The 24,836-nt window shown below is 39.6% G+C and overlaps 2 protein-coding genes across 2 annotated transcripts in view; one reads left to right on the forward strand and one right to left on the reverse strand.

Moving 5' to 3' along the window:
- Nucleotides 1-5,735, forward strand: part of LOC138747997 (uncharacterized) — a 67,669-nt gene extending 61,934 nt beyond the window's left edge. The window contains exon 25 of the mRNA XM_069907696.1: nt 430-5,735. Within this exon, the coding sequence (XP_069763797.1) occupies nt 430-563 (134 nt within the window). The 3' untranslated portion in view covers nt 564-5,735. The remainder of the gene's footprint in view (nt 1-429) is intronic.
- LOC138747952 (rab GDP dissociation inhibitor beta-like) lies at nt 3,791-23,409 on the reverse strand. Its single transcript, XM_069907611.1, has 11 exons — nt 23,242-23,409; nt 16,934-17,041; nt 16,193-16,292; nt 14,490-14,624; nt 11,722-11,920; nt 8,924-9,055; nt 8,247-8,346; nt 7,000-7,171; nt 6,371-6,515; nt 4,773-4,827; nt 3,791-4,377 (listed from the first exon to the last, which is right to left on the reverse strand). Exons 1-11 carry the CDS (start codon nt 23,284-23,286, stop codon nt 4,216-4,218), a joined length of 1,353 nt encoding a protein of 450 aa, XP_069763712.1. The 5' UTR covers nt 23,287-23,409; the 3' UTR covers nt 3,791-4,215.
- Between the last annotated feature and the right edge of the window lie 1,427 nt (nt 23,410-24,836).

Consider the following 24,836-nt stretch of genomic DNA (forward strand, 5'->3'; position numbering starts at 1 on the left):
AAATGCCTTTTTTGGATATAAAACAGTAACTGTCTCTCAAACATGGAAGTGGCAGCATTGCAGCCATTTTTTTAGGGGATTTCCTGATTGTGAATTAATCAGCTTCAATTTTAAAATTGAGATTGAGGTTTTTTTGTTGGGAGGGGGATAAAAGTGGTTACAGAACCAGGAAAATGTTGAAAAAATATACAGAAGTCACTTTTTAAACTCACTGCAGGAGTAGCCTACGGGAATGGAACTCCCTGCTCTTAATCCTTCATTTAAAAAAAAATTACCCCATATAATCTTATTATTTAGGCCAGAAAATTCACTTCCCTAGACATTTTTGAATGTAAAACTTTTGGGAGAAGTGGTGGTGAGTTGGTAATATATAAAACTTCCAAATTTATAATGATTTATTTTTACTGAATATTTTTGGCAATCTTTCAGGTAAACCCAAGAACCACGAAATCTTCACTCAAAATGGAATCACTGTTATGGATGTAAATAATTTCACAAAGGATATAAGAATCTTAACCAATTCTGTGCAGAGAACCTTGGTCACAGAAAATAGCTTTTTGTAGCTTTTTATTTATTTAATTGTAAATGAGGGTATCACCAAATAAATAAGTCCATAAATGACCAATGAGTTGGAGCCTTACGAAAGGTGAGTTGTCTGAAATGTGAACTGTTTGTCTCCATAGTTGCTACTTTACCTGAGTATTTTGTTTTTGAATTTTTAACACTTTTCTGCTATTTAAAAAAAAAATGCTGGAAATCTTGAGAGTTCAGCAATTCTGATGCAGAAGCCAAAATATAGAAAGATTGCAGATGATGGATCCTTGAGCAGAAAAATCTACTGGAGGATCTCAAGCGGGTTGAGCAGCATTAGTGGGAGAAAAAGAAACATCTTGATGAAATGTCAAGCATTCTTTTTCTCCCCACTCGTGCAGCTCAAACTGCAGGGTTCCTTCAGCAGATTATTTTTCACTCAGGGCCCAGGCCTGAAATGTTGATCTGCGGAGTCTCTCCAGCATATCAGAGAATTTCCATCCACCACTACCCTCTGTCTTTGGCCAAGTCAATTTTTAATTGAATCTACCATGTTTCTTGTGTCTTAACCATGAAGAACCCTTGTCAAATGCCTTACTTAAGTCCTGGCCTGGATTTACTTCCTAAAATATAGATTACTTCTCACTTGTCTACGAGTTAAATTCTATCTCCCATTCCTTTGCCCACTTTCCCAGTTGATCTTGATTCTATCTGAATAACAATCCTCCTAACAAGTCAGTCTTGTATCCAGTTGGCTAACATTTCCTGATCTCTCCTTCCAGATCATCATATCATGGCCTTTGCTAAAGAATGAAACCATTGCATTTGTAGCAGCTTGTGGAAAGAACTAACCTCAGGATTTGTTTCAAATATTTAGATTTTCACCAAAATACAATTCAAGTTAAAATTATCAGAGCCCAAGGGTTTGTTCTACATGCTATTAATGTTTCTACGTGTGCAAGGAGAATATCTGTAATAATTTTTGTTTTCTTTTCAAGCTGTTTAAGCTGAAGTTCATCATTCCCCAGAGATCCATTTGTGATTCTAAGGGAAAAGCGCAGCAACTCAGAATTCCCAAATGGATTTATTTAGTTTAAGGTGGGTGGAGGGGAGGTTGGAGAAATCTTTTCAGTCACACTATTATGGCTTTATTGAAAAGAAAGGCAAATATCTAGTTCTTCATTCTGTTTCCCTGGATCTTGTCATTTACTTTACTTTTCTCTATTATGACGAGTGAATTATTTTTCAGAATCTTTGAGCTTAGCTAAACAGTCTTCTTGCTGCTTTGGAACAAAAAAATGCCTCTTCCAAATGTTGTCTTGTTTAAAATTTGCTTTTGACTCCAGAATTCTCTCCAGATCAGTTTCCCATTTGGTCAATAGTATATAGGGGTTGGGATGCAAGGACCTCACTCTAGCTTCTGAAACAAATCATAGGAGAATTTTGAATATATTCATAGAAAGATTCCATCATGCAACACTTTGTCCTCACAGCTGCAAACTCCTTGAAGGTCTTCTCAGCATGGATTTGGACAAGATTTGTTTTTTATAAAAGACTTCCAGATAAGTCTCCAGATTTCTTAAGCACTTTAGGAAATCTTTTTACTATAAAGTTAATATTCCATGAGAGTTCATGTACTGGTCACCGTCAATCAATTTTATTTTTTTAATATGCTTCCGAGCACGCTTATTTTTAAACTTGTTGGTTCAACACAAAATGTCAACTAAGGGGCTAAATGTACTTTTTAAAGTATTTATTTGTAAATGTCAATATTTAATCAGTAAAAATGGTTATTTGTATATCAAAATAGGAACAGTTCAATTGTTAAAATAAACCTTTAAAGTATTTTGCTTTGTGGAAAAAAGTTTGTGTACAGAGGATTTCCATGATGGTTAGTTGGATACAAGGTCAGAGAGAATTTTACTCTTTGAAAGTTACCTTTACACAATGCATGTTATTTTTCACTCTCTCTCCAATGTGCACCAAGGATAATTGTGCCTTAATATAAAAGCTGGTCTTAAGTATTTCTTATGCCACAGGTGCTCTGTGATTAGTAAGGGATTGCTTAAGGTGGTATGTGGGTAGAAAGAAAGTTTGAAAACCGCTTTTAATTGTACCTAATTGACTTATTATGTGCACGGTTTCAAAGGAAATGGACCAAATCCAATTTTTCTCAAGCAAAATATTTTTAGTAACAATTGGGTCTAGAGCAGTGGTTCTCAACCTTCCCGTCCAACTCACATACTACTTTAAGCAATCTGATGGTATGTGAGTAGAAAGAAAAAGGTTGAGAATCACTGCTTTACGATATTGCACGAGAAATAGGGCCCAAAATATTTAAAGGGTTAATTAGTTAGTCATCCAATTGAATACAGAATGATACATCTTGTCAAATGCCCTGTTAAAGATAACGTCACTTGGACAAACCCACTGGAGGAGAAAATGTTTAACCATCTTTTTAAAAAAGTTAATCCTGTGACATTGTAGGCAAATTGGGAAAGAGTGCCATGTTCAACTGCAGGCTTCAGTTCTAGGTGTAAAACATTTATGCCAAATCACTTGCAACCAACATGGAGACCTATGGAGGTCTATGACCTGCTATTGGTTTACCTCCAATTGAGCAAACTATCAATCTAGGGACTGGACGCAGTCAGAATATTCCATCTGATTTCATTGAAGACTTGGCCAAAAGAGGTATGAGGACAATTCTAAAGCTGTTTTCAATTTCAAACAGAAATGCTATTCTGAAAAATCAATTGTTTAGTATTGATCATTTCAGTCCCAGGACCCCATTTTTTGCAGATGGACCAAAAGGCTTGTTCTCACTTATTTGTTCTAAGTATCCAGTTAGTTCCTCTTCTGCCAATGCACTGGCATAAGAGCAACTATCTGAATGTGCTTCAAGACTCACTTGGAAATGTACCATTTAATTCATAATTGGGGAACTCGCAACTGATTGTGGGTTGTCAAAAGGTTTAAAAACATTCAATTGAAACTGATGCTCCAATGGACCAGGTTGGCTTTATCTAGAGCAAGATTTAAAATTATGAGGTATCTAAGCACATGACCTCCTTTGGATCCTGCAGTATTTCTGTGTTTATACTACAATTATAGCATCTACAGACTTTCGCGTTCACTCCATGTTGTTTCCCGGGTAAGATCCTTCTGAAGTTGATTAGATTTTTTTTTAAAAACCTGCAATTGAGAACACAAAATTTGAAACTTAAGATGTGGGAACATGACTAAAAGTTGTACAAGGTTTGATGTTTAGAAATGGCAAATAACTTTATTGTGAAGTTGCAATTATACACATCATAATTGTCAATTAGGCATGTGAAATATTAAACCATTAAATTTCCAGCTGATGTTAAAGCAAATGGCAGTAAATACTTCAGTATGGAATATGAATTTAGCATCTTTACATCTTCCAGTAAAGAATTTAGTCCCTACTCTCAAGTCTTTTCCCAGATCTTTGATCAAAGCAGGTGATGCAAGCAAACGGCCTTCTCTGAACAGCACATGATGCCAAGGACAAATGATGGAGCTACCATTTATGATTAGTGCAATACTTGTCAGGATCTTGAAAATGCAATTTAAAATGAAGTAGCCCCCCCCCACATGACAAACTTTCCATATACAGCTCTTTAATGACACCAGTTGAATCAGCCAAATGGATGTCAAGCTTTAGCATGACTCTTTCTGCTCATCTTGTAAGATGTCCTCCTTCTTGCGCTGCAGTTCTTCAAAGTCAAAATCTGTCCCTGTCATCCTTCTGTAAATATCTTTGATATCATCGCAAGTGGTCTCAAAGTGGGTAGTTGCATCATATGTTCTTGAAATGAAAATCTGTCAAACATCCCATAATAATCATTAATGGAGGGGCACGTTCACCATGGGTATTTTTACAAAAACAACCTCCCCAAACTAGCAAGCCCAGCCAATTTATCAGGCTTTCAATTACTTCTGACTGATCAGGGCAAACCATCCATCCATACACTGAAACATAAATACAAACTCTCTACAACTCCTAACTGAGCTGTCAATCTGCTCAAGTCATTTTCTCCTATGCCCATTAATATTATTGCTCATTTCCTTGACAAATCAATTTTAAAACTCTTGAATTTTCCACCTCTTGCTCAAAATTGCGTGCAAAGTTCCCAACCGTAATAATTTACAAATGCATGATCACTGCTCAGGTACAATAGGCTTAGCTTCTAACAATTCAAATGGCAACATCTTACCTGTGTTTCAGTTCCCAAATCAACTGGGACGTACATATCACTGATGCTAACAAACCTGAAAGAAAAGATGAAAATGATGTTTTGCCTGAATCCCCCCAGTAAGAAAACAAGTGGACCGATGTAATTCACTCCAGAGGATCAGGTTTTTTTTTTAAAGAGGCAAGGCTACCTATATCATGCATCTGATAATAAAAGCAAAGCTGGTGCAAAAAAAAAGCTGAACAAATCATTTGGCTCCACCCTCCTCTAAATAGTTCAAGGCAATAGTTTGTAAACTACAGTAAAATCCCCATTATCCATCAACCAGAAACTCAAAACAATTGGGAAAAACCATCAAGGAAATAAACAAGAATTAAGTTTAAAATTGTAAAAGGTTCTCTGAAGCAACACACAACTCCTTGGGAGCAAACATTCAGCCAGCGGAGTGCCCCCATCATGCTTTCCCTGCAGCAGCTGTTTGAGTAGTTTCAATAAAATGCTGCTGCTCACCCCTGGGATGACTCTCCCTATCCCTGCCTGATAAAGAGTTTATTAGTAAGGGTTCATCTGTAAACTGGGGGGAGTTAATTATTCCGGCAGCCAACAGGGTTCAAAATTAAAGGACCTGATCAGATCACTGGCATGGAGGTTGTAGGGTTGTCAGCGTGAGGAATGTGTGCTGAGGGCCTGACCGGGACAAAGAACCGCTGGGGCAAATCTCCCAAAATGTCTCCCTGCCTAGCAAGAGGATATCTTTATTAGTAAGGCTTTATCTATAAACTTTTGGGAGAAGGTAATTATGACTGTGGCAAAATTAGCAACTTGAACAACACAGCGACTGGGGTTTGAATTTCAATTTTATCTTTTGTCTTTTAAATGGTGAATTTTTAATGCAGGTGGAATTAGTTAGGCATTGAAAGTTTGCGATTCCAGAGGGTACTGGATTATGGGGATTTTACTGTATAAATGATTTGCCTCACATCTTTTTTAAGGTTCAAAGAAAGCAAAACTTGGATTTCACTCCTGAGCAATTCCACTGTTTGTTATCTGGTACAGATTCAACTCCTGGTCCAGATAAATGTGGCATGAAATCACAAGGAAAACATGCCCTTCAACGTCAGGGAATTGGCCAGCATTACATTCAACACTGCTCTGAAGATTCAGAAGTCAAATTGCCAATTAAATCTGCAGGATTTACAAAACATCCATTCAAAGCAAAACCCTCTTAAATGATCAAGACACATAGTAGGAAGCTCATTTGGAGCACAACACAGTAACAGGTCTGTTGGGCCAAGGTCCAGTTTCATGTAATTTCTGTAATTGATAGTACAGTGAAAAGTGTTAGCTAACAAAATTCAATATGATTAAACCAAATATTTGGACAAGGATGGTGTATTAGTCATTTTTAACGCCAGTTTTCCCACGAGACGCCTCTCCCAATTTTCTACAGTGCTTCCTGGATAATTAATTGAGACTGACCATGATTTTGCATTAACCCGACGATTATAAAGAGCCTTTCCACCATATTTAAAGTCCGTCTTTCTTTTGAACGAGACCTACTACAAACAAATCATTAGGATAGAAAACATTTTTTTCCAAGAGCAAATATCAAAACCTACTTCTGTTCCACAGGCTCCAAAAGATCCAACGCTGGTTGAATTTCACGCTCAGGATCATGGGTCTCCACTGATGTACTAATGATGGCAATGAACTTCCCAGGAGCAGCCACATTGTGTGCATGGGATATCATACAGATATAGATGTCTAGGGAAGGTTTGAAAAGATCGAGACCCAATTAATAAAGTTCGATTCAATTCAAACTTTAATAGAAATTTCTGTCAACAAATGAGATATTTCCTAATCTTGCCGACTTTTATTAGCTATGAAATCTTCAACATTCTCATGTTTACAATAAGAACCCTCCAGTAATAATGTAACCAGGTAGAGACATCCAATTATGGAACCCAAAAGATAGGCAAGCCACTTACTTAATAGATTGTTCAGGTAGTAATGAATTGTGTTTGCAAACTTCCTTGGAGAGGACATAACCCTCTACAAGTGGAATTGTCTACTGCCTGCTGTAGTGGTTCGCAACCTTTTATTTCCTCACTCACATACAGTACCACCTTAAAAAAAAATTCTTTACTAACCTCAGATCACCTACGGCCTTCAATGGGCTGGTCTTTACAGGCCAAAGAGAGCCCCGAAAAGGAGGGCCATGAAATGCAGATTTGTACAAACTACTCACCCGATTTTCTGTTGACCTGGTTTTGCGGAATGATGATCTGACAGGAATTCACATCTGTTATGGTCTTAATGGGGTGGCCCAAGATGCAGATGACTCGAATCACCTGGCCAATTTTCTTCACGCGGTCAAGCACATAACTTGGGTCACAGATCAGCTGCTTACAGCGTGCAACCTGCAAACAATGCATTTTAATTAAATCTGTCTCCCTGACGGTAAGCAGTAACTTTGCCAATAAAGATTTTGTAGAAAAGTACTAATTCCTCAGTGACACCTGGAACTTGCGACAAGAGCTCATGGAATCAGATGCAAACCTCTAGATTTAGACAGGCACTCAAGGCATAGGATAATGGACTCAAAGGAGGCCAAGGGGATTAGTGTAGAAAGTCAGCTGTTCATGCAGAAGGCCCAAGGGCACCTGTTATGCAGGATGACTGATTGGGTGTTCATCCAGACTGATGCCATCCCAAATGTTTGTAGGGAATGCCCTTGAAACCAACCAATGTATCTGGATATTATTGACAGCATTCAAGTTCTGTGGAGAATGCAGTGGATAAAATCTTCCACGAGTGATGCACGGTAACAACCAATAGAAGTGCCTCACAGCTTCACTAATCTCAAACCTAACCGACAGGGTGTTTGCAAGGCTAATTTTCAGTTCATCCAAAAGCCGTACAAGATTAATGCAAGCTGGTCACTGTAAATTGCCGCAGCTGTCCAGTTGAGTGACGGAATCTCAGCAGGAAGAGGAAGGATAGTTCACAGGAATACAATGAAAACGCTTTATTGGGAAAACGAGCTTGCTCCACAGACTTAATGGACTGAAACGGCCCACATTGCAAAGTACAGCAAATATTTTTTTAAAATAGAAAACAATTGATCAAGGGTTTGGCAAAGCCATTAACAGCCTGCTTCAGAGATGTGCACAACTGCACAAACTGGTCCGGAGCACAGCAGAAACAGGCAACTCTACCTGAATGCAATGACAAATGGATCAGGCTTCTCAAGTGTTATGCACAGAACTAAATCATCAATACTGATGTTGAAGTGCAAGAGCCCTGTAGTTCTTATCAAAGAATGTTCAACCAGTGATTTTGAAACTTTGACCCTTTCCTCATTTGGCCACCCACATCTTTGAAAAAAGCATACCCTCTCAATAAAACTGTGCCACAAAACAAAAATAGCTGGATAGAATTTTTGGCATTGAGCGGTTTAATAAATTAATGCTTTCCAAGCCTGCAAGTTCTCACCTCTCCCTCAGATTTCACTCCAACCACACGTCCATTTTCCATTACTATCTCTTCAACAGGCTTGTTTAACATATAGGTCCCACCATAAATGGCACTTAACCTACAAAAGGAAAACCTGGTTTTCAACTATTATGCTCAATGGACATCTGGAAGCAATGCAGCAATTTCCAACAGTCATCCTCAAATACACTGTTCCCAATCAGCAAATAACAGGGAGGAAAAAAACCCCATGGAGGTAATGTTAGAGGATTATGATTTTCAATTGTGAGCTATACAGAAGATAACGAAGTATGCAACTGTATAGGCATGTTTTACAGTTAGACAAAACATTATCTATTGAGCAAAAATACCAAAAGTCATTACATGACAGTGTGGATTTTGTATTGTGCATCAGGCACTAGTGCAGGTATGGTACTTTCCATGTGACAAAGAAATGTCTCACAGCAATTCTTCCACAGCATCACAGATGCCTTGGAAGTGTGGAATTACATTAACCAAGGAGTGTACAACTCAATGTCGTTTATTACTATGCAAAGAAAATTCCAATCTCATGATTGTATTTATTACAAGACTTTTCTAGTCAGAGTTCCAATCTATCTAAAAAAAATTAATAGTTTCTCACTAAAAAAATAAGAATAAATCAACTGATCCATTCAACTTCTCACTCGAGTTCTCACCTGGCAAAACCCTGAGGCAACTCTCCAAGTCCATAAAGTGGATAAAGGTAGGGACTTTTCCCATAGCGAGCTAGTGATTCACTATAAAGTTTAATCCTCTTTATCGTCTCATGGCATGACTGGTCAAGGTAACTGGGGAAAAAAATGGGTTAATTAAAAAAAAAATCAAGTATCTTACCACATCTATACTAACACGTTTCTGATCCCACAAGAAATGGAAGATTAAAAGCAACATTTCTAATGTGACATATATTTTAGTGATTTATCGAAAAGTAAAGCCATAACGACCTGTTGCTTTCACTAAGTATCATAAATGAGAACAGAAATCACAAACCACCAGATTAGTGGTGAGTGAAGTACCACAGGGTCGATACTTGCTCCACAGCTGTTCAATATATAATGATTTGGAAGAGGAGACAGAGTGTGTGTATCCAGGTTTAATGACCTCGCTAAACTCAGCAGAAAAGCAAATTGTGCAAAGGAAGATTTATAGATGGGTTAAATGAGTTGCCAAGGGTCTGGCAGATGGACTACAATGTTGCTAAATGGGAGGTCATCCACTTTGTAAAAAATATCAGATTATTAATGTAAAAGCTGTTGTATAGGACAACTCGTGTATAGGACAACACCAAAATTTCCACCTAAAATGTTGATTTTGAGTAATACCTTTTGCAATAAGATCCCCCCCCCCCACCAAAAAAAAAAATCTGGCACTTACAATGCAGTTAAAAGCAAATCACAACATTTTAATAACAAATAATCATTTAAAAGTTTAAATTTTATTTGGATATTTTAAAATAAACCACTGTCAGCTCCTGTAACAGGTCATTTAAAGGCAGTCAGGCCAGGCTGATGGACCCCACAGAGGAGTGCTGAGACATCGCAAATAACTAAAGGGGCATGCATGAGATTGCGACGGAGTGGGCAGGAAGATGGCGGCAGTGTTGAGACTGTCATTAAGGGAAGAATTTAGACCCTTTGTATAGGACGACCAGATTTTTTAAGTTTCGAGGATGGTCCTATACAATGGCATATACAGTATATATTGAAAGGTTCAGTGTGCTAATGTACAGAGACACTTGGGAATACTTGTGCATGAATGGCAAAAGGTTAGTTTGCAGGTGCCACAGATAATTAAGGCAGCAAATGGAATGCTGGCCTTCATTGCTGGAGGGATTGTATTTAAGAACAGGAGATTCTGCTGCAGTTGTACAGGGTACTGGTGAGGCCACTGGGTGCAGTTCTCGTCTCCTTAAAAATAAAATGGCTTTGGTGGTTCACCAGGTTGATTCCAGACAAAGGCATTGGCCAGCAATTCAAAAGAATGAGAGGTGATATTACAGAAACAAAATTATGAAAGGGATAAAATAGAGATAGAAAAGTTGTTTTCACTGCTAGGTGAGACTAGCACCAAGGGACATTAGCCTCAACATTCAGGGAGTAATTTGGGACAGAGGTGACGAGGAACTGCTTTTCTCAGAGTAATGAATCGGTGGAATTCTCTACTCAAGGAATAAGCACAGGCTGTCTCATTGAATGTATTTAAGATATTTTTATACAGTAGAGGAATCGAGTATTATGGTGGAAAAGGCAGGCGGGTGGAACAGAGACTACGGTCAGATTGGCCAGGATCTTATTAAATGACAGAGCAAGCTCAATGGGCTCCTCAATTTTGATGCACATTGAACGGTTAAAAAAAAATGGTACGGGAACAAAAATGCAAGGAAATCAAATAGAAATTGAAAAACCCAACTGGCCTGGAATCAAATAGGAAGAACAATTGCTACAAAACCAACTGCACCAATACAGACACCAGACGGCTTCGTTAATGTTCTGGTTAAGTTCATTGTGCCCTAAGGCAGCAATATGACATTTAACCAAGCTGGGAATATACACTTGCAACCAACCAAAAATGGGCCAAATTTAATAAAGAATGGAGTGGATGTTTCAATAACATTTATGTGGCCAAGTCAATGTGATGCCGAGCACGAGAGGGCAAGAAGTCTCACAAGTCCTAGTTCTGTGACGATGCTTCTGTCGAACACAAGACTGGGTAACTAGGCCCATTTTCCCTCGAGTTAGAAGAACAAGGGAAGATTCCATTGAAATTAAATTTTGATAGTGTTTAAAAGATGCAAGGTGCAAGAGCATGTTCATTCTACATGGTTAGCATTGAGGCAGCACGATTATCGCAGAGGAGAGCGCAACGCTGTAACAGCATTCGACGAGGTTCGAATCTGACACTGTCTGGAAGGGGTTTGTGCGCTCTCCCTGTATCGGTATGGTTTCCTCCCACCATTTAAAACTACTGGGGTTGTAAGTTAGCGCGGGCTCATGGGCCGAAAGGGTCTCTTACTCTGCAGTATGTATAATTTTTAATTTGGACATAGGCCAAAACATTTTAGGGCAGAGGGTGCTAACCTGTGGAATTCTCCACCACAGAAGGTTGTGCAAGCCAAGCTAATCGACGCAATGAGAGGTAGACAGATTAAGACAGAACAGGTATCGAGGATTGAGAGCAGACATTTGGCATTCAGTGGAGATCAGAGCAATTGCAATAAATTGTGGACGAGGCTCGGGGCTGTTGCTCTTTGATTTTCTTGCATTTAATGTTAAAATGATAAAGCTCAGACTAAACTGTTACAGCCTCAAACGTGTTAACAAATTGAAGCAATATATAAAGAATTGATTAGGTTAGAGACATGCATTAATGTGATAAAAGTTAGCGAATAATTAAAGCAGACAGAACCGTATGTCAAGTACAAGATAGATAGAATGATTAGTGGCCTGATACTTACTCATCTGTTCGATACAAGGCAAGGGCATGACCTGTGAAATCCATAACATCCTTCCCAAGATTATATTTCTCATACACATTCTTCATTGTTGTTTTTTTGGGGTCCAAACCATCCCAAGTTGAAGGATCATTTTCATCATAAAGAAAAATATGCTGTAAAAGTTTCCTATATCTATTTTTTTCCAAAATCCCCAGCAAACCTATACATAAAAAAAAATCACATTTTAACTCCTGTTTGCTGCAACAAAACTAGAAGATTAAATATGAACAGCAGTCTGCTAACAAAAATTATGGGGGGCAGGGGGTGGCCTTCCCTCTTGATCCGCAATTTGGCTGTCACAACTGTTAACTTCCCCAAAAGAAAATCCAAATTTATTAAAATCACTTTGGGAAGAATCAGGAAATGTATAGTGGTGACACGGAAATGCAAAGTTGGATAACCCTGCAGAAAATTACTCATCATCTTAGAAATGAATACAACAAGTTCATAGAGATTTGGCAGACTTACTTGAATGATTTAAATGCCCGGATAGCTTAGTTATTAAATATTTTATATTCAACTTTCATCCCTTATTAGTAATTTGATATTTTTATTTCTTTTTTGATTGTATTGCCAGCTCTTTCCCTTTTCCTCCTTCTCCCCCTGTCCACTTTCTTTCCCTTTCTCTTAAGGTGCAGATGGGTCATTTCGAGGCTTAATCTGCATTTTATAAAGTTTTTTTGGCTTATTTGTATATATTCATATATTCATTGTCTAAATCTACATACACACACACTTTTCTTAAAAAATTAAAATAAAATATAATTCAAAACGGCAGTCTGCAAACCAAAGAAACCCAACTGTTCAAGTTCTTGTGTACATTTTACAAAAAACATCAGATTTTTTAAAATCTATGATCACATCAGACCCATTTCAATGGTTTTACATAATAAAGATAGGTATGAAAAACAGTCTTTTTCAATAATGGGCTGATAATTCTGACGTTCAGAAGCCAAAAGCAATCACAGAACCCCCTCTCCACTAATTCTGCTCAGAAGTTATGCAAATTTGTATCAACATTTTATTAATGGATGAAACAAAAAAAATAGGAAATAGGTAAAAAAAAAGCAAGTTTAAAACTGGTGCCCTCTAGTGGTTAGAGAGCTAATTGCAGAACATGCAATCTCAAGCAAAACTGGTCACATATCCTTCGCCTACCAATCCCCGATGGTGCCGGGCACCAGGGATTTTACAGTACAAGCTTTAACTATTTTATTATTACATAGCAAAGTTACCCTTGCTCTAGTGAAAACAGAAGAGTCTCACTTAACCCAAAGTGCAGAAAAGTCTCACTAATTGATTAAATCCACTACTGGATTTTGATTGTTAATCAAGGATGCAGACCAATAAACCCAAACCAAAAAGAGAAAATGAATCAATTAAAGGCTAAGACTAAATGGTCCTGCAACGAGGCTATGTTGGTTCTTAGAGCATTCCCATCAATTTCTTTCCCCCTTCAAATCCTTTCAAGACCTGCAATCAACATTTGGGTTGATTTACAGGAACCAATTAGCCCATCATTGGAATGTGGAAGGATCTAGAAACTATGCAAACTGCAAAGACAGCACAAGGTACTGGATCACTAGGGCTGGAGCAGCAATTCCAACTAACTGTGTTGCCTTATTCATCAAAGAGACCATCTTTATTTCTTCAGAATCAGAATTTATTGTCAAGAAAATGTCACAAAATTTGTTCTTTGAAACAGCATCACAGTCCAAACATTTCTATAAACCACATTTCAAAATAAATAAAATAGTGCAAGAAAAAGATAAAGGCAAAGTAAGGCAGTGTCTTTGGTTCATTGTTCATTCAGCAATCTGATGGCAGAGGGGAAGAAGCTGTCCTTGTGCCACTGAGTTGACGACTTCAGGCTCCTGTACCTTTTTCACCCAATGGTGGCCATGAAGAGGGCATGGCTGAGGTGGTCCTTGAGGATAGAGGCTGCTTTCTTAAGACACTGCCTCTTGTAGGTGTCCTTGATGGAGTGAAGATTAGTGCCCGTGATGGTACAGACCAAGTTAACAACACTCTGGGAGATTTTTCCTGTCCTGAGCATTGCCACCTACTTTCCAGACAGTGATGCAACCAGCCAGAATGCTGTCCAACTGTAGAAGATTTCAGATTCTTCAGTGACGTACCGAATCTCCTCAAACTCCTCACAAAGTATAGCTGCTGGTGAGCCTTCTTGGTCATTCCACCGACATGGAGGCCCCAGGACAGATCTTCAGATATGTTGACATCCAGGAATTTGAAGTTCTTGACCCTTTCCAATGCTGACACCTTGATAACGACTGGTTCATGTTCTCCTGATTTCCTCCTGAAGCCCACAATCATTTCCTTGGTTTTGCTAACGTTGAGTGCAAGGTTGTGGTTGTGACACCACTCAACCAGGTGATCTATCTTCCTCCTGTGTTCTTCCTCATTGCCGTCTGATTCTGCTGACAACCGTGGTGTCATCAGCAAATTTGAAGAGTGCCTTGCCACAGTCCTTCAAGAGACATCGCCTCAGTTGCCCAGTGTTTCTATTTTGTGATGTGCAAGGTTTTAATATTATCTGAAATTATAGACAGAAATCCCAGAGGAGTTTCAAAAACACCTAATAGGTTGTTTGAGAAGGCTCTGATTTTCACATTTCTTCTCACAAGCTTCTAAAAAGTCGTGCACAAGTCAGAACAGGTCAAATTATTTTGAATGTAGCTATTGCCATGAGCATTTTAACTTTTACTTACTGGAGGTGAAGGCTTCGGTTTCAGTGGATGGGACTTTGTAAATTTTGCTTTTTTTGTAAACATAGCTGCCTTCAACAACCTTAAAATCAAGATAACGGGTGACCTCTGTATATAGAAGTATCTTCACAAGTTGCCCTGCAAAAATAAAACATACAGACTGATTTTAATTAGAAATTCAAAAAGAGAAAGGGAGCTAGAATAGAGCAAATCTGAGAACTGCGTTTACTGTACCTTCCAGACCCTTAAATTTAGGATTAATCATCAGCCTAGAATTTTTAATTTTCATTTTAGAAGTCGCTTGAAGAGGTAAATAGGCAATGATGAGTGAGTCAGTCATTCAATACTCCACCTATGAGAATACCTGGTCTCAGAAATTAGAACTAGATGTGAGAACTTCTTGACAGAACATGCTCATTTGCATGTTGCTTTCTTGTGTTTATGACATTTAAGCTCAAGGGATAGTTGCTGTTCTGGATGGTAATCTTCTGTTTTATGTGATGTGATTTCAATGAAGAGTAACATTACTGCCTGTCCCAGCATCCAACCCCCAAAGAGACTTTAGGGACACCTTTTCTGAAAATACCTTGCTTTGACAGCACTTACAGTATTAGTTTCCGGAGTCTGGTGTTTGGGCAGATCATTGCATGGCCTAGCCACAAACGTCATCAGAACCTTCAAGCTGCAAGTGTTGCACTGGGAGATGAGAACAATATTGTTTGCTGTTCTTAACCATATAACCGTTTACAGCACGGAAACAGGCCATGTCGGCCCTTCAAGTCCGTACCGGTTCACTTGAACCACTCCAGTAGCTCCTCCGCAAAAATATCATTTTCATGTAAGTGCAACAGGGGTCAAGTATTGTCGATAGAGAGAAGAGGGAATGGTGGAAAATATAGTATAAAAGACACTGCAAGGGCATAATCTTTTGCCATTTTGGTAATGCTATAATGTTTCACTTGATTTGGGTGGACCTTCCAGGTACCTGCTGCATTTGCCCATGTCTACAATTGCAGATACAGGTGCTGGATAGTAGGTTGCTTGACAGATGCTTTGAACCCTTTAGTATGTCGACAAAAAGTAATGATGAATTTAACCAGCAATCCCAGTATTCGCACAAGGCAGCAGCGCCAAGAGAGTCTAATCCCCATTTTAAGACATCACCGTGGATCTTGAATGTTTTATCGTGCGAGGGGAGTGGGAATCAGTGGCTGGGTATTGAGAGATGGTGGGTAGAGATCCTGATTTGGAACACTGATTTTAAAACTTCTTTTGCACATGTCACTAAAATCAGTTACATGGAATCTAGATGCCAAATAAGCACGTGCTGACTCCAGATTACAACTTGATTTGGATGATCTTTGCTTACAAATGACAGCAGTAGTTTGACTTTTAGCCAGAAGTTCAACAGATGATGCTGCGCCTTGACATACCACCAAAAAACAAATGCATGGTTTCTCCTGGAGAACCTCTTGCAAGTTATGAACTTGTGCAACTTAGCTCAACCACTTGAACCAACTTGCACAAGAGCACCAAGAAGTTGGCTCAAGTTGCTGAGTTGAGTTGCATCAAGTAATCAGCAGACTTGGTTCTAACAATTGATCTGGAGAACAAGTCAAGATTCAAAACCAGAGTTCCCTCTAACTGGTTTCTCAACCCAAACTTGTTTCTCTGTTAAACCATATTTCAGAAGGATTTCTTCCTACCATTAGCCATGAGAAACTTTGGGATCAAGTCCACATTCCAGTCTCTTCCCTTGCCCATGGAGTCTGGTGGTGAACCAGGGATATTAAATCGTTTATACAGCTGAGAAAAAGAACACAGATTTATAACAGCACAGACACAAAGTATCAAAGCAATTTTATTTTAACCATACCCCGTGAACAAAAAGTAATGAAAATTCATTAGTTGTATTAACAAGGACTACATTTTAACAACAATTTACTTCCGGAAAGAATTAAGCAATTCTTTAATACTTGAAAACAACACTACGCAAAATAAAATCATGTTAAAACGTTGCCGACTTAAAGCAATTCTGGCTTGGATAACAAGACATTCTTCCTCCTGAAGGTTCAGACCGAGTCCTAGGATGGTAGACTGATGTGCGGAAAGATTAGGATTATACTCATTGAAATTTAGTAGAATGAGGGGATCTCATTGAGTCATTTGAGACAGATTAGATACAGGAAGAATGCTCCAGATGTTTGGTTGGGGGGGTGGGGGAAGAGAAAGGAAAAGAGAAGCCCAGAGTAAAACAAGGGGTAACAGACCAAGGATAAGGGGCAATAATAAGCTAGAATTTTTTTAAGTAACACTACATTGGGAGCGCTTTTAACTGAAGGACTACAGCAATTGGGAATATTCAGCCTGGCCAGCAACAGCTATACCCTGAAATTAAAAAAAATCAACAGGTCTCTGATGCAAGAGAAGCAATTTGTTATACTTACATCTTCCAAAGGACTTATAGATGCACTTTCACCTCCATAATAGGCGTTGCGATCCATGTGAAGGACTTTCAAGCCTTTTACTGACATTACTCCAGAAAGGATACATTCCTATGAAAGCAAATAAAAAGTCTGGATAAAAGATTACTGGATCAAATTTAAAAAATGAATTTACTGCATTTATAGATAGGACTCAAGTATACATCATTATCCATATGCAATCTTTTAAACAGCCGTAAACCCCACACAAGACGTTTCAGTACAATTAATAGAATTAAAGACAACTTGAAAACTACCATACTAAAGATGTGCAAAGTGCATCATTCAACTGGATTACATTTGCAAAGTGCACCAATAAGAACAAGTTGTCACCTAAAATTTCAAAGTATTTAAATCACATGTTATTTACAAAGTTATTATCTAAATGGAGAAATGATGGCACAGTAGTTAAATTTCAAGACTTGTAATCTTGGGGCTAGGCAAATCCTACCATGGCAGATATGGAATCCAAAAAGTCAAATATTAAGCCAAACCCCTGGATTGTAGAAAGAGAACTTTCTGTTCAAGTTATTAAGGAAGGAAATCTGGTCTGCCAGTATATTTTTAAACTCACCAATATAGATGGCTCATGAAATGCCCTCAAACAGCAATACAAAATGAGCAGCAAATGCTAGCTATGATACACAGATCATCAAAATGATGGACTTCCATTTGGACAAGTATGGTATTTTGTATATTACATTTGATGGAAAGCTTGGCACCTATTTAGTCTGGCTACCATTGTTTCAAGATTCAAAATTGCTTTATTGTCAAGTAATAGCACAGAACAAGTAATATTATGCATAAGGCATTCAAAAAGATCTCCATTAGTGTTGCCCGGCACCCCTTACAGTACGAAAATAAGAGAAGCAACATAGAGTCTTTCACAGTCACTGAGTATCCATGGATTCACCCCCATCATTCCCACAGCTACAAAGACAACTGTTCAAACCTTCGGCACCCTGAGATCCAGATCCAAAACTGATAAGGTCCAGAAGCCTTCAGGGCCCAAGATCCCTCCGGAGTCCTTCTTGTCCTCAGTACCCTCTCGAACCTTGGCTCCGATACCTAGCTCCGACAAGCCAGTTTTCAGTAGCCTGCTGGCTGTGCACACTCCTTGAACGCATGTTGCCCGCAGGCTGCATGAGTCCTTCAGCTACTGAGCCCCTCGCTAGTCTGCTGCCATGGTCACCTTCCAGTAGGGTTGTCTCCTCTACCTCTCCTCCTTCAACTGAGGGGGGGGGGGTGTTCTCCCCATTTCTGGTCCGCTGCTCCAAAGAGCCTGCAATCCCTCAAGCACATTCATCTTGGGCACAGACCCCATGGTTGCGGGATTTTAAAATACTGTCGGATCCTTTAACAGCTTGTACGGAGCAACATTAAAGCCTGTATGAAGCCGTCGGCATTAGGACCGTGCAGTTCAACCCTTCGGAGCAGGGCTGTGTCTCTGCTTTCCCAGGTCTGCCCCACTGTTAGCGTTGCCTATACAGCAACTCCGGCAGCAGCATTACAGTGGTTCATTAGTGCATGCCATTATCAAAACATCAGCCTGACTCACAATCATACTGCCAACTCAAGTATGGGTTTTCATTGGGAGAGTAAAGGTGGGGTTATCCCAAGTACAAAATAAAATATGATGACAAAATTTAAATAATTGGAACAAACGTGTTGATTTTAATTAAGCTCTGACACAGCAAGACAAGAAAACAAATTTAACAAAGGTGTTATATAATTGCTCAAATTTCCACTGTTGAGAAACACAAAACTAAGTGGAGGAAAGATTTAAAATGAATTTAAGGGGAAACTTTCCACAGAAGATGGTGATGAAATGGGATGATCTACCAAAGGAAACTGTAAAGATGGATACAATAGTGACATTTAAAAGATATTTAGACAGGTACCTGACAGTTAACAGGCCATTTCGACCACAAGTTTGTGCCGCCCAATTAACTTACACCCCCATATGTTTCAAACAGTGGGAGGAAACCAGAACCACTGGGGAAAACCCACGCAGACATGGGGAGAACATACAAACTCCTTACAGACAGCTCGGGATTCGAACCCAAGTCCCGGCTGCAGGCGCTGTAACAGCATTGCATTAACCGCTATGCCAACAGGGCCACCCATAATTTTCCTCAATTTTTTTTCCCGGTTGCTTGAATTCCAGATACCAGGGGGTTTTACTGTATTTGGAAATCAAGTATAAAACTGAGGTGTGTTTAATGAATCTTTCCAAATGCCAGTTCAAAAATTAGGTGAAAATCATTTTCTTGTGCAATCACTGCAAACCAGTTTACATAAACAACACCTCTAATTCTTTTCTTATCTTACAATTCTGCACAATTTAACATCAAATTAAAATCCATAAGGACTACTCAAGTGTCTCAATGTGGATTAAAAAAAAAGGTTTAAATATGCATGGAATGGTTTCACAAGTATAAAACACAAACTGCATATTGATCTTTGGGGTTTCTGGCTGGAGTAGACGGTTTGCAAGTTTTGTAAAAAATTATTTTGCAACAGGGCCAATTTGAACTGCAGGCCACCCCTCTTCAAAATTTAAATTGGGGATTCAGATAATGAAATTCAAATATAAAATCCTATTAGTGCCAAGAGCATCTTTTACTGTTAGTCTGGGGATGCTAGCAATTTAGTGGATCCACTGAGCTGTAAAGTTGACAGCTCTGCTTCTAATATCACTGCTGGTGTCTCTAGTCCAGCCATTCTTCATGCTTCCCCACTCCCCCCTCTCACCACCCCTGCATGCCACAGCACATTTAAGTAAAAGGCTGGTTTTCTTTTCGCCTCACAAATTTTTTTTTAATGCAGCCGGTATAAGTACAGAAGAAACCAAAGCTCGACTGGAAGGGTTGGGGAGGCCGCAGCCAAATATAAAGGTTGAGAATAGGTCCTCTAGCCTATTCATCAGATGATTCCCACACAGAAAGCATACACTTCTTTGTGCTCCATAACAAAATTATGGTAATGTCCTGTTGCTGTCAACATCCAGATTTTTCTAAACTACAAGTAAATTTTTAATTTAGAGATACAGCCCCTTCAACCCACAACCCGTGCCACCCAATTACATCCAATTAACCTACAACCCCTGTACGTTTTTGAACGGCAGGAGAAAGCTGGAGCACCAGGGAGAGCATACAAACTGTCCTTACAGACAGTGCCGGATTCAAATGCCAGTCGCTGATACTGTAACAGTGTTGCACTAATCACTACCAAACCATGTCACCCAATGCACTTTACAAGTACTTGTAAAGATTAAATTATTTGAAGTGTTTAAGCAATAGCCCAAGAGAATTAAAAATTTTTTAAAAGCCAATCCATTCAATATGCATTTAATAAGATTTAGAAAAGCAAATCAAACAAAAACTATTTAAAAATTGATTCCCAAAATTCCCACTGAGTTTTAAAGTTATTTAGCCTGCATACTTATTACTAAAGTCATTTCGCTTATTAGTTTCCCCATCTCATTTTAAATCTACTTTTTTGGGACGTGGGGTGGGTCCAGTGATGCTAATACAAGATTTTGAACCATTTCTAATCCCAACCACCCCATGAGCTCTATAACTCATTAGTTTTCAATTCCAAATCCCACTCAACCTCTCTCACAATTCAGTTCCATTGTGCTCTTTACGGCAGTGCTAGCTTTTGGTGATAGTGTTTAAAAAGCACTAGGAAACATAGGGGCTTGGCTGTTTTGTCAGGGACTGCGAGAGTGGGACTTGGAACATGAAGAGGAGCTTTTAAAAAGCACTGGGAAAGGTAGGTGATTGTTTAAATGTCTCCATTGGCCAATTAGCTGTTGGCAATAAAGGGAAATTTTACTGTGCATATCTCATCCACAAACAAAATGCATTTCACCCATTTCAACCCACAAAATAATTTTATACCTTTAAAAATCTGCTGGGTAATCACTTAACTTTCTTTATCTTTACTACAAGTAAAACAAAAAAATCTGCAGACACTTGTGATTGAAGTAAAAACACAACGCTGGAGAAACTCAGCAGATCAAACGGTGTACTTCATGTAGCAAAAATAAAGATACATAACCAACGTTTTGGGCTTCAGTCCTTCATCAAGGTATCTTTGCTATCTAAAGTACACTGTTTGACCTGCTGAGTTTCCTCAGCATTGTGGCCTCCCCCCCCCCCCCTTTCAAAACAACTAGTCTGTAATCATTCATCAGGCTGAAATTTAAGATTTCTACGAAACAAACCTGTTCCACTCAGATAACAAAAATCTCTTAAAAGCAACACAGGCCTGATCATGAGAGCTCAAAAAACCTACTGTCACAATCTACCAATCTTGTCTTTCATGAATCCCTTCACTCGTTTCAATTGATTTCAATTTAAAGCAGAACTGAGACAAACTGGGGTCACACTTCCATCTTAAACAATGCATCATCTGTGCCTGTTTTTAAAATCATATCCATTACTATGAATAGATTCTCACTTCTGCTTACCGTAGATTCTTTTGGGTCACTTACCAACACCAAATTACAAAAGTACAAAGGATTATCAAAATTAAAATAACCATCAGTATTAGCTGCACAACAAAGCTGCATATTCACGCTAGTAGTTATAGGTCAAGCCTTCCTCTAGAATACAGCAGGAGCATTTGGAGAGAGAACAACTTCAGGAAAACAATCTAGCTTGATAACTATATACAGAGGAATTTCTATACTGGTTTTCAAATTAAAAGAGTCGACATCTTCAATATCAACTGGACATTATACTCTACATTACCATCTCAAGAGGAACATAAGCATTTTCTTTATGCCCTGGTTAGTGTTTAGCCATCAAATAAAAGGAACAAATTGTCATTTCTGTGCCACTTTTGCATAAACTTAGCTTCATTACCCAACCTTAAAGTAATCATGGTGTTAAACTTCAAGTAATCATGGCGTTAAACTTCAAGTAATCATGGTGTTAAACCAAGTAATCATAGTGTAAAACTTCAAGTAATCGTGGCGTTAAACTTCAAGTAATCATGGCGTTAAACTTCAAGTGATCATGGTGTTAAACCAAGTAATCATAGTGTAAAACTTCAAGTAATCGTGGCGTTAAACTTCAAGTAATCATGGTGTTAAACTTCAAGTAATCATGGTGTTAAACTTCAAGTAATGATGGTGTAAAACTTCAAGTAATGATGGTGTTAAACTTCAAGTAATCATGGCGTTAAACTTCAAGTAATCATGGCGTTAAATTTCAAGTAATAACGGTGTTAAACTTCAAGTAATAATCATGTTAAAATGAATTGCCTCTTCTGTACTTTCAGATACTAGGATTACAATAGGGCACTTTATATACAAAAGTTCTTTGTTATTTGCAAATTTGATTGGCTTGCCTCCAATTTTGCCGCTAACAAAACAGAAGGGAGAAGGGCAGATTTGCTGTGAAACTACCCAAGCAGCAGCTTTCCTGTGCACAAGCTGATGTTAAGAGTTCAGCCTTACAGGTGGAGATATTCTACATTTTTTAAAAAATTGAATATAATCTCCACGTCACTTTCTGCCACGATAGTAACAATTAACCAGCTGTTCCCAAAGATTTTAAAATTCCCCGTCTCCAATTAATTGCACTTGACACAAAATTTTGCAAAACAAAATTCTTGGTTGTGCCACAAATCAAGCTCAAGTTTGACCCCCCCCCCCAAAATAAGAATGTTTTGAGAAAATCTCATCAATTGCATATGTAGTTTCCCCCCCCCCCCCTCCTTCTGCATTTTACTGTAAAAGGTAAATCACAGGGAGAGGCTGCAAGGGCACATCATTTAGCATTCCTCCACCTCTCACCGGAACCGTGCAGCTGACATCCAGGAGTCCCATGATCACGTGTTGGCCTTTGGGACAACACAATGTCAAAGTTTTTTAAAGTTCCACACGTTTAGACTGTGACACACATGAAATTCTTTGTCTGCTGCAAGGCAGACAGTGGGGTTGGGGAGTGCCACTTTGTCCAGCCCCTGGGGCTCCCAGGCAGCCTCCCCTCCAGGTACTGGCCAGGCCTGGGCCTGCTGAGCTTCCCAGATGGGACCACCTCAGGCCACTCCTGTTCAGTACCCCCCCACCCCCCCTCCCCCAAGCAGGCTGGACCTCCAGACTTCGGCCCAGAAGCATGAACTGGGCGGGGGCACCGCCTTCACAGCGAAAGGGCCGAGAGGAAGACGGGAGGGGGGGGGGGGGGAGAGCGCCCGGCCCACAGGCCCCAGCCCTCACTCCGGCGACAATGGGCGCCCAGCCCCGTCCCCGAACGCACCGTGAGTCCGGTGCCCAGCACGATCACGTCGTACTCCTCATCCATGCTAAGGATTGTCTCCCGGTCGCGCTGTAAACTGACACAGATCTCCGAGCTGCCAACTGCACCGTCACCCCGACCGGATTGCACATGCGCACCAGCGGCCTCGTCGACCCGCCGACGACGGGGGGGGGCAATCAACTCGGCCTAGCGCGCATGCGCTAGGATCCGTGGCCCGTCTCCGCCTAGCGCATGCGTGTGCCGGACCCGGGGGGGGGGGGAGATGGTGGTGATGATGATGATGACTGAAAGCGCGCATGCGCAGATGGCATATCTCTCTCTCTCTCTCTCTCTCTCTCTCTCCCCCCTTCCCCCCTAACGTTTCCATGATGTTTGAAGTTACCCACAGAAGTCTGCAGTCTCAAAACTGGAGAAACTCATCAAGTCAAACAGTGCCCTTTATATAGCAAAGGTAAAGATGCAGAGCCTAAGTATTTGGGCTTCAGAGTTATTGACAAGAGTGCATACATGGCATCACATACAGCCCTGAGCTTCTCTTTCCTGCTGGCCAGGCAGAATGAGTGGTGCAAAAATAACTGCACACAGTGAACACCTGTAAACAAGCAAAGAAACATGAACAACTGTACAATACAGAGAGCGTAACAAAACTAAGTGCGAAAGAGATTGTTGCTGAGGGGTCTGATGGTGGGAGGGGGTAGCTGCTCTTCCTGAACCTGGTGGCTGCGAGTCTCGTGGCCCCTCTACCTCTTTCCTGATGGCAGCAGCGAGAACAGAGCACGTGCTGAGTGGTGCTGATGCCTGACCAACGCTGCTGCTCTCCGACAGCAGCGTTCCCCTGTTGATGGTTGGGGAGGGTTTTGCCAGTCCTGGGCTGCGTCTGCCACCTTTTGGAGCTTGAGCCCTTCATCGGGTAGAAGCCCACATGTTTAATTTATCTTATAAGCACCGCTGTCTCTTCCAACTCCTGTCTGATCTCCACCCTATTAATGTCTGAGATGATTTATCTCACTCATTTTTAAAAATATTTTATTTGTTTTTTAAAAATACCTAGTAATATTGTAAATATATATTAAACTTTTTCTCGCAAGAACAAACAAAAACAAAACAGTCCCTTCTTCCCATACATAAAGATCTGTTCACTGTCAGAACTTGCATATATTTTAAATATATAGAGTACAGTTGGGGAAACTACATTTTTGTATATATAAGTTACTTTTATACCCTTTTTTGTTCTTTTTTATTACTGTATCTGGTGGTCTAGGCATGGCTGCCAGACCTTTATAAAAGTGTCATATTTATTTAAAAATTATCTTGTGGCACATTGTATGAAATTAATTTATCCTTGTTTGTAAGTATATATGAAGTATCTGAGGCTGCACAACACACTAGCCCCCAGACAGAAGTCATTATATAAACTGCATATAGTTGCAGACCAAGCATTGGAATTGTGGAAATCAAAAAGTTAAATTTGCCAGCCTGAAAATTACCAATTTGATGACTCACTCAACATCCACGTATCCTTCTTTAGTGACACAATAGGCTGCAGACACTGTGATTGTAGTAAAAACACTGAAGCGCTAGACTTTTCAGCATCT

Source organism: Narcine bancroftii, chromosome 13 (genome assembly GCF_036971445.1).
Source record: "Narcine bancroftii isolate sNarBan1 chromosome 13, sNarBan1.hap1, whole genome shotgun sequence".
In the NCBI taxonomy this organism is placed as follows: domain Eukaryota; kingdom Metazoa; phylum Chordata; class Chondrichthyes; order Torpediniformes; family Narcinidae; genus Narcine; species Narcine bancroftii.

Bases quoted from the DNA above. Each gene is read 5' to 3' on its own strand.
- LOC138747952 (XM_069907611.1), bottom strand. From the start codon at position 23,286: ATGGATGAGGAGTACGACGTGATCGTGCTGGGCACCGGACTCACG. The intron at 17,042-23,241 runs GTGCGTTCGGGG...TTGCTTTCATAG, and splicing joins TGCTGGGCACCGGACTCACG to GAATGTATCCTTTCTGGAGT. The intron at 8,347-8,923 runs GTGAGAACTCGA...TTCCTTTTGTAG, and splicing joins TTGCCTCAGGGTTTTGCCAG to GTTAAGTGCCATTTATGGTG.